The 18,604-nt window shown below is 55.9% G+C and overlaps 2 protein-coding genes across 2 annotated transcripts; one reads left to right on the forward strand and one right to left on the reverse strand.

Moving 5' to 3' along the window:
• Positions 1-1,001: 1,001 nt before the first annotated feature.
• On the reverse strand, positions 1,002-6,434 carry NCLIV_010420 (conserved hypothetical protein; the record flags this gene model as incomplete). Its single annotated transcript, XM_003880557.1, has 3 exons — positions 1,002-1,154; positions 2,428-5,565; positions 6,348-6,434. The coding sequence occupies 3 exons, from the start codon at positions 6,432-6,434 to the stop codon at positions 1,002-1,004; spliced, it is 3,378 nt and encodes a 1,125-aa protein (XP_003880606.1).
• Positions 6,435-9,865: 3,431 nt separating this feature from the next.
• Positions 9,866-17,108, forward strand: NCLIV_010430 (putative kinesin motor domain-containing protein; the record flags this gene model as incomplete). The annotated part of the gene is made up of 8 exons (XM_003880558.1): positions 9,866-10,280; positions 10,925-11,004; positions 11,350-12,044; positions 12,266-12,606; positions 12,843-13,189; positions 13,725-14,573; positions 15,091-15,711; positions 16,368-17,108. The coding sequence occupies 8 exons, from the start codon at positions 9,866-9,868 to the stop codon at positions 17,106-17,108; spliced, it is 4,089 nt and encodes a 1,362-aa protein (XP_003880607.1).
• Between the last annotated feature and the right edge of the window lie 1,496 nt (positions 17,109-18,604).

Consider the following 18,604-nt stretch of genomic DNA (forward strand, 5'->3'; position numbering starts at 1 on the left):
TTTCGTTTCAGTTCTCACGAAGCCGTCGAAAAATCGAAGCAAGTCCACAGATGGAAGCTGCAAATCTCTCCACCGGAAAGACTGCTGGCCTCCCTGGAAAAAGAAACTGGAGAAAGAGAAGAAAGCGAAGACGAAACCGAGGGGCGAGAGGCAGGAGAGACTCGTCACGGGGCGAAGACAAACGTTAGGAGATAAGAAAAGCGTTGCTGGCGTCTGTAGGTCTTCGGCACTCGGCGAGAAAAAAGCATACCCCAACGAGATTTAAACCGGCATATGTAAGTCAGTTACTTCGTGTCAGGTTTGATATTCGGTACCGGTCGATCTCTAATCGCGATGTCTGTTACGTGACAGGCGATGTGCTTTTATACCTAGATCCCATGCGTTCATTTCAATATGTAGTTCAATTGAACGCTGGAAGACGGAATCGGTTTTGAGCGCCAGGCGTGTGCTTTCCAAGTCCCAAGTAACAAGGTCTACAACCCTCAGGAAACGAACGCTGCTCCTTGTCTCACCTGAAAAACCCCACAGGTAACAACTACACACCTGTCCCCTCTCTGCGCGTTTAGCGCCCCCCGCCCCTTGCGCCTTATCTGTGTGTGCGGGAACGGGGGAGACAGCGGACAAAGGACAAAACGGCGAAGCGAGAGGCGACAGACGAGCGGAGAGAGCAGCACGTCAGCAGGGCTCTGATACTTCCCGTCTTCTTGGGAAAAAACCGAAACCGGACACCAAAACAAGCGCGCGCGTGAACCACAGACCGAGACAGAGAAATGCTTCATTTGCCGCCTAGATTTCCTCTTTCGCAGATCCACTACATTCCGAAAAAAAACCAGAAGACAACTTCTACACGTCCCTCCTCCACAGAGGAGACACTGCTCGCAAAACGGTCGACAAGCGAGGTGTCTGCGCACGCGAACTGGAGAGAAAATACAAGACAAAGACGGCAGGAAAGTGTCTCTCCGCGTCTCGCAGAGAATCGGGGTCTCGGCGCCTCGCTTTGTTCACACTTCCCAAAAGGAAAAAGGCAAATTGTGGGAGAAGAAAACAACTCCGACATCGTCCTTTTTCGCCTCTTTGTCCGGCGAGGGGTTCAGAACCACCTGGCGAGCTTCACAGTAGCGACGGGGCGGTCCCGCGGCCGTCTCCATCAGATCCTGGGAAAAAGGACGAAAAGTTCACACGCGAAGAGAAAGAGAGAGCGAAAAAAGGATGAGACATGTGCAGAGGGGAAAACGCAGAGAAATGCTGAAGCGATGTGCCTCACAAAACCGCGAAGTGTCGAAATTTTCAAACTCCTCAACGTGAAACGCGCGCCTCCAGAAATCCTGCCTACACCATCAACTCCATTCCGACACCGACGTAAAACCTGTATCTCGCAGCCGATATCCATCTATACACAGCTGTCTTTCTCTCTCCTGTATCTATCTATCTCTCCATCTGCATCTATCTATCTATCTATTTCTATCTATCTAGTTATCTATTTCTATCTGTTTATTTCTATCTATCCAGTTATCCATTTCTATCTATTTATTTCTATCTGTTTATTTCTATCTATCTAGTTATCTATTTCTATCTGTTTATTTCTATCTATCCAGTTATCTATTTCTATCTATTTATTTCTATCTGTTTATTTCTATCTATCCAGTTATCTATTTATATCTGTTTATTTCTATCTATCTAGTTATCTATCTATCTATCTATCTATCTATTTCTATCTATCTATTTCTATCTATTTATTTCTATCTATCTAGTTATCTATTTATCTATTTCTATCTATCTATTTCTATCTGTTTATTTCTATCTATCCAGTTATCTATTTCTATCTGTTTATTTCTATCTATCTAGTTATCTATCTATCTATCTATCTATTTCTATCTATCTATTTCTATCTATTTATTTCTATCTATCTAGTTATCTATTTATCTATTTCTATCTATCTATTTCTATCTGTTTATTTCTATCTATCCAGTTATCTATTTCTATCTGTTTATTTCTATCTATCTAGTTATCTATCTATCTATTTCTATCTATTTATTTCTATCTATCTAGTTATCTATTTATCTATTTCTATCTATCTATTTCTATCTGTTTATTTCTATCTATCCAGTTATCTATTTCTATCTGTTTATTTCTATCTATCTAGTTATCTATCTATCTATTTCTATCTATTTATTTCTATCTGTTTATTTCTATTTATGTAAATCGCGCTCTCTCTCCACGAACGAAGACGGATAGATGGAAATCGAGTGGTGCAGAAATAGGTGTAGATACAGCCGGGGGAAAACGGAGAGGCGACGCCTGGGAGAGTCAGAAAAGTGTCTCGCGGGGCGTGGACACGCCGCGTGCCACGTGCCTGGTCCTGCGCAGATCCGGCGAACGTGCACGAATCGACTAGGCAGAAAGACTCTTTCGAGACAGCAGACTCACTTTGCCGAGCAGAGTGGGGGCTGCGAAGGTCGCAATCTCGCTATCCCACCAGGTGGATTTGCACATGAACAGGACAGCGAATCGTTCGCGCGTCTCCAGAGGCAGTTTCTCTTCGGCGACGTGCACCAGACAGCCTTCCCCATAAAACGCCAGGCCTTCCAAGACTGCGAGGTGCGCCGCCATGACCGCCTTCTTCGCTTCCTTCCTAGCCTCTTCATACAGCGCGAGGCCCCGCACAACTCGCTCGGTCTCTGCATCTCTCTGCAGGCCGCGTTTCGCTCGCCACGAATGACGAACCGAGAGAAACGCGGCGCCGCCTGCATGCACAGACGCTCCCTTTTCCGCCTTCCCGGCAAAGTGCGGAGCGCTGTCGCTCGCCTCGACTCTTTTCCTGTCCTGATCGGAGATTGCGAAAACTTTGCTGCCGATGTCGTCATCCCAGACCGCGGAGTCCGCCGGAAGACGCAGCTCGGGGAACGCAGACGTGTTCGCCTGGAGGAGGTCGAGGCCCGCGAGCGTCGGGAGGCTTCGGGAACTGCCTCTGGAGCGCGAGACGTCCACTGCGTTGCGCTCCTCGTCGGAGGCTTCCATCGCTCGCTTGGCGAGGGCGTAGCGCACGAGGGGGACGGATGCCGCCGCCTCGAGAAGTTGTCGGTCGGCTTGCGCCTCCAAGTCGACATGCGGCACGAAAGAAGACGCCTTGCTCTGCTCGAGCTTCTCCAGGCGCGCCTCCTCGCGCCGGCGAAGAAACCGGCGGTAGTCGGCGACGCATGCATCCAAGTACTTGTCCGCTTCTCCGCACACGAGGAGAGGCAGACCCGCAAGCTTCTCCGAGAGGGCCTTCGCAAAGGCTGGCAGGCACATCCAGTGCACGGGGAGATACGCGACTTCGTCGATCCCGCACTGGACGCGAGAGCTGACTCCTGACTCGTAGAAGACGGCGAGCGCCAGCATTTTGTGCAGCTTCAGCCAGTTGACGCACACGCGGCAAGCCCGCACGCGGTCGCCGTCTCCCAGGAACTCTTCGTAGGCCTTCAAACAGCCCGCAGCGTCCGCGTCTCCACAGTCGCCCTCAGCTGTGTCTCGCTCGCGCAGCGACGCCGCATGCATCTGCGCCATTCTCTCCGCTGTGACCTGCGGCTCGCTGGAAGCGGCAGGGACGAGAGAGGGGCAAAAGTCGAAGAAGTAAAAGGGGAACTGCGGGGCGTCGCCTGCGAGTTTCAGGTCGCAGAATCGCGAGAGAAGTTGAAACAGCACGCCCGGATCGAGCGGGAGCCGCGCCTTCTTCGCAGCGTCTCCGTCCTCTGTCTCGCCAGAAACAAACAAAAAGGACGAAGAGGATGAGGGAGAGCCGTCTCCTGTTTGCGTGGAGGTGGTGAAGGGGAAGAGAGCGAAGCCTTTGGATTCCATATCGACGACAAGGTCGAAGACGTGACCGACTGTGAGATCTTCCGCGGACGAAAGATCGAGAAAAGCAAAGAAGTTCAGGAGGCGCTGGAAAAAGCCGAGCAGGAGGGCCACCTCGACGGCGCAGTAGCCCGCGCAAGCCGGCAGAAACAAAATTGAGCTCGAGGAGGACGCGAATCCCGCCGTCCCCCAAAACGCGGGCGGAGCCGTCTCTGTCGCTGCGCCTTTGGTTGCGTCCGCAGGAACCGAGGCCGAAGCCACCGCCGCCGAAGACGCCCTGCGCGCGCGCGCCTCGGAGCGCTTGCGTCGCCAGTACGCGGTGAGAGGCGAGTGCGAAAACTGGTTGCCGATAAGGCCCGCGACGAGGTCTTCCTCGGACGCCTGGACACTCTGAAGAAAGAAGGAAGCAGGGAGCACGAAGCGTTCGCTCGCGGGTTTTCTGTCTCCGGAGACTTGGCGCGGAACGCGCGGCACCGCCACCGTCGCGACCGCCTTGTCTTCGAGGCACGCCGAGAAGAGGTCCAGCGTCTGGGGCGAAGGCCGCAGCGTCAAGAGAGACATGATCTGCGTCGTTCGCCCGACGACCGGTTCCAGCAAGAGAATCGCTTTGCACAAGCCAACAATAGGAACCCCCACAACTTTCGACTGTCGGAGTGCGGCGTTTTCCGTCTTGCCTAGAAGCGCGTTTTCTTTCTCGGCGTCGAGCGACGCGGGAGGCGCGTCAACCTCCATCCGGGGGTTTTCGTCATCCCCTAGGGAGCCTCCGTTCCCTGCGTCGTCTTCGCGGGGGCGGAACGCGATCAGGAGTTGTCCGTCGATTTCGTTCCGATTCACACTGTAGACTGCGCCGCCGCAACAAAGCAGTGTCTCCTGTCTCCTCGACGGTCCCTCTCCCTCGCTGTCTGCGCGGAGCAGCGGCGCGGGCACGCCTTTGAGGCGCATCGCGTCGCCCGAGCGGATCTGAGTCAGGAGTTCGTCGTCGACGGCCAGCAACTGCCAGTCGCCATCGCGCTGCGAGCTCAGCTGCGGGGAAATCCCCACGAGCCAGGAAACGCCTCCCATCGCCTCAGCCGACGGTGGAGCCGACGCGAGAGACGCCGCAGTCTCGGCAAGCTTGGTCTGCCGCACATGCCCCGGGCCGGAAGACGCTTTGCCGCCAGCGCCGACACTCTCTTGGCGATCTGCAAACAGTTTCTTCCGAGGGTGGAGCGTCGGTCGCTCGCTGAACGTCACTTTCTCCTTCACGATCGCCTGGATCTCCCACACAGGTTCCCCGGGGCAGTTTTCGAGCGCGGCCTCGTCTGCAGGCGAGGGACGCGTCTTCCGCCCGCGACGCTGCCGGAGCGTCCGCCGGACCAAGACAAGACCGCCGCCCTTGGAGACCGCGGCTTCCACGCGGCCGGGAAGAACGAGAGATCCGACGTGGAGACTGCATGCGTCGGCTTGGAAGAAAGCGGACGTTTTCGGCTGCTCCGGCGCCTGCCAGTCGACGAGGCCCCAGGTGTCGAACACCCGGGCCTCGCGCGCGGGCTCGACAGCCGCAGAGGTCGGCGCAGAGGGCCGGTCCAGGCAGTCTCCTGTCTCACGAGCGCCGGACGGGGGCGAGGCAGACGGCTGAGAGGAAGGTCCAGACGCAGCGAGGTCCCGAATGCGGAGACGCGGCCGATAGAGTGGGAGAGGAATCAGCGCCGGCGTCGGGCGTCCGAGCTCATCCGCCACAAAGGCATTTCCCTAAGAATGACAGACAGAAGACCGCATCCAGCGCGAGGAGAAGATAAACGACTCCAGAACTCTGTGTCTAAGAAAGGACTATAGAAAGAGAGAAAGAGAGGATGAGAGAGAAAGGGAGGGAGAGAGAGAAAGGGAAGGAGAGAGAGAAAGGGAGGGAGAGAGAGAAAGGGAGGGAGACAGACAGCGAAGAGGAAACGGGGCATCTTAAGAAAGGAGGCATTTTGCGAGGCCATTGCGGAACGAAGACGTGAAAAGAGACGTCTACGGAGACAGGGGTGGGATCTTTTGTGTATGCTTCCCTTCAACTGTAAGGAAGTGCGAATTTCACACAAGAATGAGGAGACGAAAGAGACGTGAAGAAACAGCATGAGAGGAAGCGACGGGAAAGATACAACGGCTCCAAAAACCTCAAGCACACACGCGCAGGGATGTTGGCCCATCTACGCACATATATAAAAACATATCTCCATATATGCCTAACTCGAGACAGGCATCTGCATCTACAGAGACCTACACATTTATATATATGTAGGGTTCGAAGGAGAGGGTTATATGGCGAATGGATATGACGAGGACTGTAATCGCAGAAATGACAACAGATGCAGCGTCAGGAGAGGCGCCGCAGTTCCCATATATATATATATATATATATATATATTATATGTATATTATATATATGTACGCGTGTGCATATGCGTGTTTGCATGTTTGTCGGTCTTTGGAGATCGCTTTGGTTTGAAGGAGCGCAGGATGGAAAGAAGAATCGTTGACATGCTGCGCACCTGCAAGTCAATGATGAAGAGGCCGCTCTCCTCGGGCGAGCCGTCTTCTGGAAAGACGATGTCCGCTGCAGGGTGGCGAAACGTCATGTTTTCGAGGAAGGCGGAAGCGACGCGAACTCTCTGAAGACGCGAGACGCTGGAGGGACAGCCTCGCCGAATCCGCTTTCCCCGCTTACAGAGAGAGCGGGGGGAAAGTTCGGGGCGGAAACCGAGGACAATGGAACCAGGAAGAAGAGATGAGAGAAGAGAGACGAGAGAGAGAGGAGGAAAAGAGGCGAAAAGAGGAGAGGGAAAGCCGGAGAGAGACTCTCGCCTAGAAGGCGACGTCGGGGACGGGAGTGTGCTTCAAGTTGTCAAAAGAGGCCGTAAAACCACGAGAGCCGAGGGCGGCATCATTTCCCGCCCTAAAAAAACAAGTGAGCCGTGGGGGCTGAACGGACTGTCCTGCCTCGCCTTGCCTGGAGGGCGGAAAAAAGACCCGCGGTTTTCTCTCTCTCCCTCGAACGCCTTGGGCGTCAACGTCACAGACGGGCGGAACACCTTCCTCTTTCTCTGGGCAGTCAGCGAGGCTCGTTACCAGAGACTCCAACGTGCCTAGAAGGCACACAGAACGCGTCACAGCTTCTTCCACAGATCCTCGCGTGCGCATTCCCATGGGCACATCCATGAACGGTACGTTTCACGGAGACACAAAGAGACAAGATTGGACGTTTCGTGAGGCCCAGGCGTGTGTGTGTGTCGCAACGCAGCGCGATTGCGGCACGCCGAAGAGCTAGTGCTTGATCTCGGCGTTCCACGCGTCGTTAAAAAGTCCAACCGAGGAACCTTTTTTCGCGTGCTGTTTTTCGCGACATCCCCGAGAGCAATCGCCTAGACGAACTGTCTCCGCCTGCCTGGAAGACGGGAGGCGCGCGCATTTCACGTCGCAGGAAATGGACGCGTGCCCCAGAAAGTGTTCTTTTCTTGGGAGAGGGACTCGGCTGCCCGGCCGAGGCCTGCCGGAAAGAAAACGCGCGGAACTGGAGAGAGAAGACGGCCTGGCAAACGCCCGTGTGTGACGATGTGTGTGTGCTAACGCACGGGGCGAGGGATCGAGCGAGATTCGGGGCACTGACACAAGAAATTGAAAGCTTTGAAGAAAACGCGACTTTCTGAGTCGTACCTCTGGGCGTTTTCGCCGAGATCAAACGCAGGAACTTTGTGCGGACGCTCGCCGAGTGGATTTTCTGTGTCTTGCTGCGCACATGCATCGAGGGTCCCTGCCTCCGGAGAAAACGCGTTTGTTCTCTCTCTCCGCGGCCTGCTCGGCGAGGCTGCTGCGCTCGGATATCTCCGGACCGTTTTCACTTCTTTTTCGGCGTTCTTTCGCGAGAGTTTTTTTGGACGCGCTTTTCTGGAACGTGTCGCGCTGAAAGGCAGTCTCTGGGCCCCGGCCATTCTTCCGTTTCTGCGGTCTTTTCCGCCTTTTTCTGCAAGACACCGCGCGAGAACAGCGCGCACGCGAGTTTCTCGCGTCTTGTTCGAAATTCTGACCTCGCGAAAACCGGGCGATTACCAGGCGCGCGCGAGCGCGCTGAGGCCCTCTCTCCTTCAATTTCTTCCTCGCTCGGCGCTGAACGGCGCTTTCTTTCCTCTTTCCCGCAGAGAGAGAGGCGCGTCTTGCCTTTTTTCCGCGATTCAAACTGCTGCCTTTCTCGCGAAGAACCCGGCGTGTCCCTCTCCGCGCGCGCGCGCAGGGGCGAGTGAACGGCGCGCTCTCGCTTTCTCGGCTTTCTCGGTGTGTCCGTTCCGCGATTTCTTTCTTCCCTCGGGTGTCGCTCGCATTTTTCTGGAACGCGAGCGGAGTCTCTCGCAACCACGCGCGGTTTTTCTGTCCGCTGCGGCATTCGCGGAAACGCGCGCGCTCGCGCCGAGGACGGCTCGCATGTGTCTGAGGCCGTGCGGGGGGCTACCAGCGCTAGGAGAGAGTTTCGCAACTTTTTCGGGGCGAACAGACCGCCTTCCAGCAGAGAACACGAAAGGCGAGAGGTGGATGGGCGTTTTCCGTCGTCAGAGAAGGACGGAGAACGCCGAGAAACGCACAGAGTCAAGACACGGCTCCCAGGGAACTCGCTAGAGAGCCAGGGCGAGGGTACTCCCGAAACTAAACGCGCCTTTTCACGGACCAACGAACGCGTTTTTTTCCAGAGAAAACGGTCGCAGAGCTCCTGTCTTTCGCTCTTGCCGCCCGCACGTCCTCTGCCCGTGCCTCGACAGATACGCCACACGTTTTGCGCTGTCGATCCCCGGACCACCCTGCGACGGCTCTCGATTCGGTCTGTGCTCCAAATCCCCCTCAACAACCGCTCACCACGTTCCCAATTCACCACACATATCTGTGCCTGCGTAATGAATATATATATATATATATATTATTCATGTACAGAAGTACGCGTATCTGCGCATATGCATAAATGCATGTAGTTTTATGTGTGTCTTGGGTGTGTGCGAGGCGTTGTGCGCGTTTGTGTGAATATGCATATATCTCTCTCTGATTTGTCTCGTGGGAGAGATGCCTTTCTCGACGCTCAATATGCGAGAGAGGACAGTTGTGGAATACCCAAATGAAGCCTGGGAAGACCGTCCTGTGTCACCCCTTGTTCCCACCCAGAATCGTGTATCGTCTCATCCACGCGCCAGTGGATTTATTGTTGGGTGTCCTTGTGTATATGGTCTCAAAATTTCTGTATAGGATTTGTCAAAAGCAGTTTTGAGACTTGTGGGCCATACCAGAAACACGTGACGGAGGGCGGGAAGCACGCGGGCTGAGTCCTGTTTGTCTTTCGTCTCTCATGGGCCTCGTCGCGCTCCAAAAGTTGCATAGAGGTGCACGTTTTCCTCGACTTTTGGGAGCCTTCGGGACGCCTCTCGGGAGATCCAAGAACCTCGATTTCTCCAGAAATATCACCTCTTTCTGTGCAGGCGCGTGTTTCTCTTCCCGTCTTTGTCATTTCTCGTCCGGTCCTTTCCAGCAGAGAGAGAGAGGCTTGCCTGTTTCTCTCTCCTTCCGTGTCTCTCCTCTTTGTTTCCACCTTTTTCCGTCCTCCCTCTGGAGTGCTGACTCCGCATACGTCGCCTCCCCGTCGGAAACGCCGAGAGAGGCGAGTGCTGAACTTGAGGGCCCACAAAGTTTGTTTCACCATCGCAGTTTCTTGAAGCACTGACGCCTTCGCCGTCTGCAGAAAAACCTCGTCTCCGAAAGGGACTCCAACGTTTTCTTCGCTGCGTGCACTTCCTTCTCGCTCGGAGGCAGTGCGTCTCTGGACAGCTACCGGAACGTTCTCGAATTATCGCTCCCCAAGTCCCCTTATCCGTTCCGACTCTCTCAGTCTCCTTTTATCTCCTGTTCTGGCATCTCTTCCTTCCCCGTGCTTTGTCTCTGTCTCGTTCTTCCTCCGGCCTTCCCCGTTCTCTCTGTCCGCCTGCTCTGTTTCGCCTTTCCTCGAGCGAGGAGACGGAATCCCTCTCTTTCGAGCACCATGGCGGAGAACATTAAAGTCGCTGTGCGCGTTCGACCGCCCTCGTCCTTTGCTTCCCTCTCGGGTCTCTTCTACTCAGAGGAACTCGACTTGAAGTCCGGAGAGCGCTGCCTGCAGCTGTCGGGGCCTCTAAGTGTCGAGGAGGCAAACGGCGGCACGGCAGCGGCTGTGCATGTACAGAATAAGCTCGGAAACAAGTCCGAATTCATCTTCGACGTTCTCTTCGAGTCGTCCCAGAAGGCGCGCACAGGCGCGGACAGACGCGAGCTAAACACTGAGAGCGCCGAATCAGCGTGCACCTTCTCGGGGTTGGAATGCAACTCGCAAGAAGCCGTCTTTGAGCGAACTGCGAGGCCTCTCTGCGACGCCCTCCTGGACGGATTCAACGCAACGATCCTCGCCTACGGGCAAACTGGTAGGCAAAAACGCACAAGGCGCCTGGCAAAAGTCTCCCCGTTTTCACAGGTTTGCAGAGAGAGAAAGCGACATACGCATACACATGCAAGCAAACCGAGAGATACGAATGCAGATATACAGGTATACATCTATATTTGTATATATATTTGTATATATATATATATATATATCTGTAGGTACGCAGATAAGGATATGCTTCTGTAGATATGCATTTGATCTGCATCAGAAAGATTGCAGGTGATAGGTATTGGCCGCGGAACACCCCCTACCAGACGGCGTGCTCTGGGCTGCTTTTTGATGTTTTTAAAAGTGGAAAAGCGAGTCTGTTTCTCTCCGGTCTGTGTGACGTGCTTTTTGTCGATGGATTCGCACGCATCGACAGAGCCGAGAGGCCTCCACTGACTTTTCTTTGGGCTCCTCTCTGCAGTCGAGAGACCGTAAACGCCGTTGTTTCTTTCCTTTGCAGCGGCTGTGTACGCATTTGCATCTATTCGCACACATCTAGGCAGATGCCGTTGTATATCCGTGTACGCCTGAAAGTGTGTCGTGATGTGTGAAGATGGTGCTCCGATGCAGAGGTAAATGTGTAGTTCAGTAGGAGACATGTGTCGGGAGAGATCTTGTTTTTCGTCTGTTGCTCAGGAAGTGGAAAGACGTACACGATCGTTGGTCCACATGATGGAGCTGGAGAAAACAAAGAAGAGCGCGGAGTGTTGCCACGAGTAAGAGACCAGACCGGCGTCGCAAGACACACAAAAGCGAGGGCGGAACCTGAACGCGAAGCAGCTGTTTATTTAGCGCTGTCGAAAACGCTAAAGAGAGAAGATCTTCAAGAGGAAGGAGGTGAACTGGAAAGGCAATCTGGATTCGCCTGCGCGTCGTGAAAACCATGAAAAAGAGAGCAGTGGGAGTACAGGACCGAAAGGGATACCTCAAGAGCGCGGAAAAAACAGACGCGCGCGCGTCCTCACCTCTCTGTCTGTTTTCCCCACTTTCCACGCACTTTCGTCTTTTCCTGGTTTCCTCTCCGTAAACTGTCTCTCTCCCTTTCGTATCCGTGTTTTCAGGCGTTGCACTATTTGTTTTCCAAGCTTCCGGCGCACCGATGTCAGGAGAGCTCGTCGGAAGGTGGATCCCCGGGGACAGAATCTTCTTCGATTCTTTCCTGGGCGATGCAAGTCCAGTTTGTCGAGATTTACCAGGAACAGATCTACGATCTGCTCTCGCTGTCTCCGGCGTCGGCCTTTGAGCGAGGCGCCGCGCCTCTCTCCGGTTCGCCTGCGACGAGCTTCGCAGCTTCTGCGCCTCCTGTGCCGAATGCGGGGCGAGAAGGCGCTCAGTCGTTCTCCCCGCGCAATCGAACGGAAGACGCCAACGGAGCAGAGAGCGGGGGAAACGGCGTCGGGGGCGCGGTAGCGACGCCGGGAGCTCTCCGGGTTCGCTACGATCCCTCGAGCAAGACGGCGTATGTCGCTGGAGCTCGTCGAATCCCCGTCGCCGACGAGGCGCAAGCCCTACAGATCTTTGCGCAGGGTGTGAAGAATCGCCGTACCGCAGAGACGCGCCTGAATCTCTCGAGTTCGCGGTCCCACGCGGTCTTCTCCATCTTTCTCCACCTCGAGAAGAAAGAGCAGACGGCGAACCAGAAGGGGGACGCAGAAGGCGGCGGGAAGGCCATGCGAAGGAAAACCTCCGCCCAACTCCACGTCGTGGATCTCGCGGGAAGTGAACGGCAAAAGGACACACTCGCCTCTGGAGACAGGTGCGGGGAGCGGCCACGTCCAACGGAAACAAAAGGCAGAGGGGGGAGAGAGGGAAGGGAGAGGAGAGAGAGAGACAAGAGCGAGAGAGAAGGATCAGAAGAGGAGGGGCTGAGCAAGGAGAAGCGCTTGAGACTGAGTTGAAGACGAAAAAGCACGGGAGTGGAACCGGCGCTTTTTGTTGTGTGAGAAAAGTGGTGTCTTCTCTTCTGTCTCTGTGCAGACTCCGAGAAGCCGGGAAGATCAACTATTCGCTGTCTGTGCTTTCGCACGTGATTCGCGAACTCGTCGAGCAGGGAGGGGACGGCGAGCAGGGGCCGTCAACGCCCACGGCAGGCGGGAAGTCGACGCGGGCGTCGTCCTCGCACATCCCGTACCGCGACAGCAAATTGACGTTTCTGCTGATGGATGCGCTCGGCGGGACCAGCAAGGCGGCGCTCATCGCCACGCTCTCGCCTTCCCTGGCGCACTTGGGCGAGACCGTCAGCACACTGACTTTTGCTGCGCTCAGCAAGCGCATCAAAAACAAAGCGAGGGCCAACGAGGTGAAAGTCTGGGACAAAGGTACGCCAGGTCTGGGAGCAGAAACGTTCACGTCCAGCTGCGTGGAAGAGTGGGGGAAGGAAAGCGCAGAAGAGGCGGTCAGGGCCCCTTGGCCTTCGCGGGATTCTTTTCGCTGAAACCCGCTCAGGGGGGTGGAGCGAGACAGACTCCGAAGACCGGTGAGGGCGTTCTTTGCCTCTGTTCCTTTTCGGCGACGCACGTCTTCTTCGCTTCCCGGTGTGTGCTTTTCTCGCCAGCCTCAGTTGAAGAGATGGCCCGCGATCGGGAGAGACAAGTCGAGGAAGTGAAGCGGCTCCGCGCGCTGCTGCTGCAGGCGAAAGGCGTCGCGGAGCCTGCCTCGCTGAGTCTGGGAAATCTCTCTTCAGCGGAGTTTCTCTCCCTGCTCAACAAGGCGAGCCCCGAACGGGCCTCCGCGGGCGCCGCAGAAGACGCGGAAAGGCGAACACATGCAGAGCTCCAACGCGTCGCGATCTTGGAAGCTGCGCTCGTGGAAGCTGCCGATCTACACAGACGCGATCAGGTCGATGCTCAAAAGCACATCGATTCTCTGCAAAAACGAGTCGAGTACTACGAAGACTTCGTGGTGAGTTCTGCGGTCACCAAAAGGGACCGAGAGAGAGAGAGACACACACACACACGGGGAGTGTTGTGTAAAGATTCTTACGATTTATCGTTTTCGGAGCTGCAGATAGATTTTTAGATAACAGTCCAGAGATGTTCATGTGGGGACTCCGGGGCGCATGTGTTGTGGGCACAAGGGTCAGGCAACAACCGTGCGCCCGGAAGGGGGTCCTGGCGCGTGTTTTTCTCTTTGATCCGGCGCGTTTGCACACAACGGCGCCTTTTTGAGAGTTGTGCGGCCGCGGCGCGTCGGGTTCGCACCCATCCGGGAGGGAGGGTTTCTCACCTTTTACATGGTTTTAGGATGAAACGGGCGACGCACGTGTGCAAAGCTCTCTCGTTGTGTCCGCGTCTTCGCGTGGTCCGTTGTCTCACACATCGAGATTTCCGCAGCGCATGTGTCGCGCGCGTTCCAGTCGCCTCTCACTTTCCTTTAGCAGCGACGCAGATGTCTCCGTTCACCGGCACCGTTCTGCTTTCCCTTCTTCTCTCCTCAGCGCAGTCTCCAGCGGCAGCGGTCTCGAGACTCGGCGCCTCAGCCTTCGTCCCAGGCGAGTTCTCCCTCCGAGGCTTCTGCCTCGGCGGTGTCTCCGACGCCGGAGGCCGCGGAGACGCAGAGACTGCGCCTGGAGCTTCAACAGCGCAGCGCGGAGGCGGCGCGCCTGCGTGCATGCGTGGCGGATCTTCAGGAGAAGGAGAGGCCTCTCGTCGCGTTGTTGATTCTTCTGCAAAAGCATCTAAAGTATCGGGAGGGTTTGGACCGGCTCTCGGCGCTGCCGACCGAGGAGGAAGAGCTTCTCGAGAGCCGCAACGGCGAGGATGCCGCCTTCTACTGCAGACAGCAGCTGCTCGTGGAGTTGCTCGAGGGTATGGTCAATGCGAAGGGAGAGCCCGCGGACTCTTGCCTCGCCCTGGACGGCGAGACGCATGCAGAGAGACCGACCGAGGTGAGCACCAGCACTGCCCCGGAAGCGCGAGAGGACGACGGGGCGAGCGAGAAGGCACGAGACACCTGGGTCGCCAGCGAGGGCGCCGCCACGCCCGGCTCGGTCTCTACCACGTCGGACCTGCCGCAGGCTTCCCCGAAGAAGGCAAGAGGCCGCAGCGCATGCGAAGCGCCGACCAAGAGAGAAGACGCGGCGGTCGGGGCGCCTGAAGACGCGTGGGAACGTCAAGTCGCGAGCCTCGCGCAGGCTGCTTGCGCCCTGGTGCGCCACGTCCACAAAAACCTGCCGGAAGTCGCGGTTCCGGCTTTCCCCGGAGACGCCGAACGGGAAGATGGGTGGCCTTTGCACAGCGCCGCGCTCCCAGAGCGGCAAGCTCAAGTCGAGAAGATCACCGCGCAAGTAAGATCCGCCCCCCTCAGAGGTGGAGAGAGTGCGCGCTCAGTCGAAACATGATTGGGAAGAGAGAGGGGAGACAGAGATATTCGTACAACGGGAGATCGTGCATATGACTTATATATATATATATATATATATATATATGCATGCGTATGTGTGCATCTGTGGAGGGGTGTAGGGTGTGTCGGTTTTTGGTACGCTTCTGTATGGCGCGTATGGTTAGATTCGTAGGCACGCACGTCTCTAAAGAGAGTGCGAAGTTGTCCACGTCGCTCGCTCCAGCTGAGCATCTTTCTGTGGCCGGAGAGCCGGGGGAAAGGCCAGTCTCGGGTTCTGTTGTCGCTCCGCAGCCACTAGAGAGGAAACCCCTCAGAAGGCCAAAGAGGCATTTGTCGCCAGCACGGGCTGCTCCGAGAAAAGCTGCCGACTGGGAAGAGCGGGGAGCGCTTCGGGCTGTGTCGTGCAAGGCCCTTCCGGGGGTGTATCTGTGTTTGTCCCGTTTCCCGTGGCTTTCTTTCAGGTGCATGCGCTTCAATCCGTCTTTGACGCACTGCTGGCGCGAGAGGGCGGCGAGGCCTCTTCGGGCAGTCTGCGGGGTGCGAGCGTGGCCCGGGACACTTCGTTTTTCTCGCTCGCCACGAGCTCGAAGACGAGTGAAAGTCTCGGCGCGAACGCCACGAGTGCGTCGCCGCCTCGCTGTTTCTCCTCGCCGGCAGACTGTCACTCGGACGACTGTTCCACGCCCGAGCGAAGGGCGCAGGGCGTCGGCGCGGGGGGCGAGAGTCAGATGCTCAGAGAGCTGTACGAAGACGAGAAGCGAGCGAGTCAAGCCCTCCGGCAGCAGGTTCGCTGGCTTCAGAAAACGTGCAGAAGACTCGAGAACAACGCGGAATGCCGAGTCTTCTCGGGGGGTGGCGAGAACGGGCACGACGAGACTCTCGCGCAAGTGCTGCAGGAGTACCGAGACCGCGTGGCGGAACTCGAGGACCAAGTCGCTCTCCTCACGCAAAGGCTGGAGGAAAAGAGGAACGCTTCCTTCGAAAGCGCCGGCGTCCGATTCTTCTCAAGACCCTGCGCCGACTCTGCCAGGCTGAAGGCGCCTGCCTCACCAGACGCAGCGTTCGCCGCCGACAGTGCCTCCGTAAGTTTCACAGAACAGAGAGAGAAGAAGCACAGGCGAAAGGGAGAGAACAGGGCCGATGCAAGAGAAGAAAGGAGACAGACGGCGCAGGAGGTGAGGGGAGGACGAGAAAGGGCCATGTGGGTGTTGTCTTTCCTGTGACGAGCGGAGAGGCGATTCCAGCGGTCGACCCTCCGGTCGTTCTTGCCACGATTTGAGCCTTCACGGTTTCACAGTGCTTGGAGACCTTTGTAACAAACGAGCCCCCAACAGGCGTTGGCCTCTCGGGAACGACGCGCAGAGTTGGGCGACTGACGACATGCTTATCCGTCTGCACATGCGTATATAAAGCTGTGCAGGTGTTGACGTACTGCCATTTCCGTGTCTGCATGCTGGAGGTGATTCTTTACTCGAAGGCTGGTTGAAACTTCTGGTAGGAGAGATGTGTATTCCTGCCGGCTGTGCCTCGTCAACGCCCAACGGGAATCTGGCTCTTTTCGCTCACCTCGGGACGCATCCCGCTGCCTCAGGGACACACAGTTCTGCATGTAGATGCGTATGTGCTTCTGCCGACGTTTGCGTTTCGGTTGCGTTTTAACTGTCCCGTCTCTTGTCTCTCAGCGTTTCTTCATTTTGCTTCTTTCTGCTGGTGTGTCTGTGTGTGTGTATGTTGGCAGGGCGCGGCGGCAGCAAGCTCTCCGTTGCCGCCTCTCGCTTCGAGCAAAGCTCCTTCCTTCCCATTTGTTCTTCCTCTCGTGACTGTGTTTGACGGGCGAGGCACTGTGCAGGGACATTTTGCGATGGTGGTGTCTTTGCGCGACAAAGGCGCTGCGGGAGGCGGAGATAAGCCGGGATCTCTGGCTGCATTGAGCGTTCTCCAGCACGTGGACGACGACCGAGCCTCCGCCGTGAGTCTTTTGTACTTCCTCCAAAAGTGCGGCGACGAAGATGAGGTGCAAACGCTTCTGTCCGCAGGAAAAGCGAAGGCTCTCATTCACCGGCTGCCGCTTTCGCAGGTGAAGAGGGTCAGCCGCGTGCTCGAGTACGGGAGGAAGAAGAATCAGGCGACTGCGCGTGCGCGCAGGAGAGACACGGACGACCTCGACGGACAGCACGGCGCAGATAGGCCTGCTCTGGGGCCGACAGCGGCAGGTAGCTCAGAGCTGGCATCTCGACACGACGGCAAAACAGGGGAAGAGCAAGAACTCTCTTTCTCTTCGTACGTGTACCGCGTCTACTTTAAGCTGCCGATCGGCGTGTGGGCAGATCAAGCAGAAGACGCGAAAACCAGATGGATAACTGTCGCCGTCGACGACAGGGCTCTGCTGCGGCACGGGGTCACCTCGCCCGAGGCCTGTGACAAGCTGCTGCTCTCCGTGCTCAAGGGCAGTACGGCGCAAAAGACTTCTGGGGCGTGAGAAAGAGAAGAGGGAAGAAGTATTTGGTGGACGCAGGAGTGCTCATATACGTTTTTTCTGCAAGGTGGGGTCTCTTGGGGTGATTTTCTGCTTTCCTCCTGCCTCAGAAATGCAAACGCTCTCCAAGAAACCCAGCAGGGAGGAGGCATGTCTCTGGGGGAAAATGATCGCCTCCGCTTGCGGCTTGGTCGAGTCATCTGACGCGGAAAACTTCTGTGCTTCTGTTGTTCTCTTGGCGGATCGGCGTGCTTGCCTGCGGGGCTGCGACACCGAAACTGTTTGCGCACCGCGCGGCAAGCAAGAGCTCACGCGTGTATTTTATAAACAGAAAGCCTGTGCGTTTTGTGTTCTTTTTCTGGAGAGTTGGGTCCGACGAAAGAGCGTGGGGGAACTTCAGGTTGCTTTTCCCTGTTTCTTGTCAAAGTTTCGAGATTTCGTCAAATGCCGTCTGTCTTTTTTCCCCTCTTGCTCTCGATCACGTGGGAAGCCTCGATTTTCGGTGTACACCTACACACGTAGACAAGCGTAATTGTTTACTGCGGCGTTGCGGTCTGTTCTTCGTGGCGACTCGACTGCAGATCGCTTTTCAGAGTTCCCGACGGCTAGTCGTTTCTCTGGTTACGCAGTGCGTGAGAGACAAAACGCGGCCAGTTTCCACAACGCCGCGCCAACCACAGAGGCACAGTCTTTGCTAGGATACACTCTCTCCCTGCAGGCATTTTTCGGTTACGTTCCAAAGGAACGTTGTGTTCCGAAGCTTGAGAAACGAATTGCACGACAGGCTTTCGTCCTGGAGAGCGCCGGAGGCACTGGCACGAAGACGTAGAGAACGCGTTCCTCTTCACAAAACGGTGTCGAATATCTTTCTAACGGTTCAGCCCCAAGCTCTCTCTCTTCCTTTTATGGCCTCGCCGCTTTTCTGCAGCCCGTGCTTTCTGTATGTGCTGACGTCGGTTTGTACGCCCCTTGATGGGTTCCGGTGTACAGCGTCTGAATGCGTCTGCGCGAAGAAGGGACACGTGGGTGTAGACGTTTTTCCCATACGCGTACCCCTATTCAGTTTAGATGACCAACAAAAAGAAGAAGCAAGGAAAGAGACATCTCGGTGCACATCACGGAGGGGCGTTTGAGACGAATCGGCAAGAATCGCTAGACAAGTCAACGTTCCGGTGCAAATCAATTATGGCTAGGAGCGGTTTTTCTTCAGCGGCAGGCCTCAAGCAGCAATACCGAGAACGAATTCACTTTCAGAACTAGCGGGGAGTCCCGAACGCATTTGCATCAACTGGCTGTTTGGCACGACGGCTGCAATCATGGAACTTGGGAATGAGACAACCCAGAAGAAATCCTGAACGGTGCAAATCCAGCACGATCCAGTAGCTTCTGTCGGTTGAAGGGGAACTTAAGCAACTAGTCCCTGCGAAGTTGGCAGTTCACCAACAAACCAGCTAACCCTTCTACACGGTAATAGATAGAGGGAAAAACATGGACAGATG

This window comes from Neospora caninum, chromosome IV (assembly GCF_000208865.1).
Source record: "Neospora caninum Liverpool complete genome, chromosome IV".
Classification (NCBI taxonomy): Eukaryota; Apicomplexa; class Conoidasida; order Eucoccidiorida; family Sarcocystidae; genus Neospora; species Neospora caninum.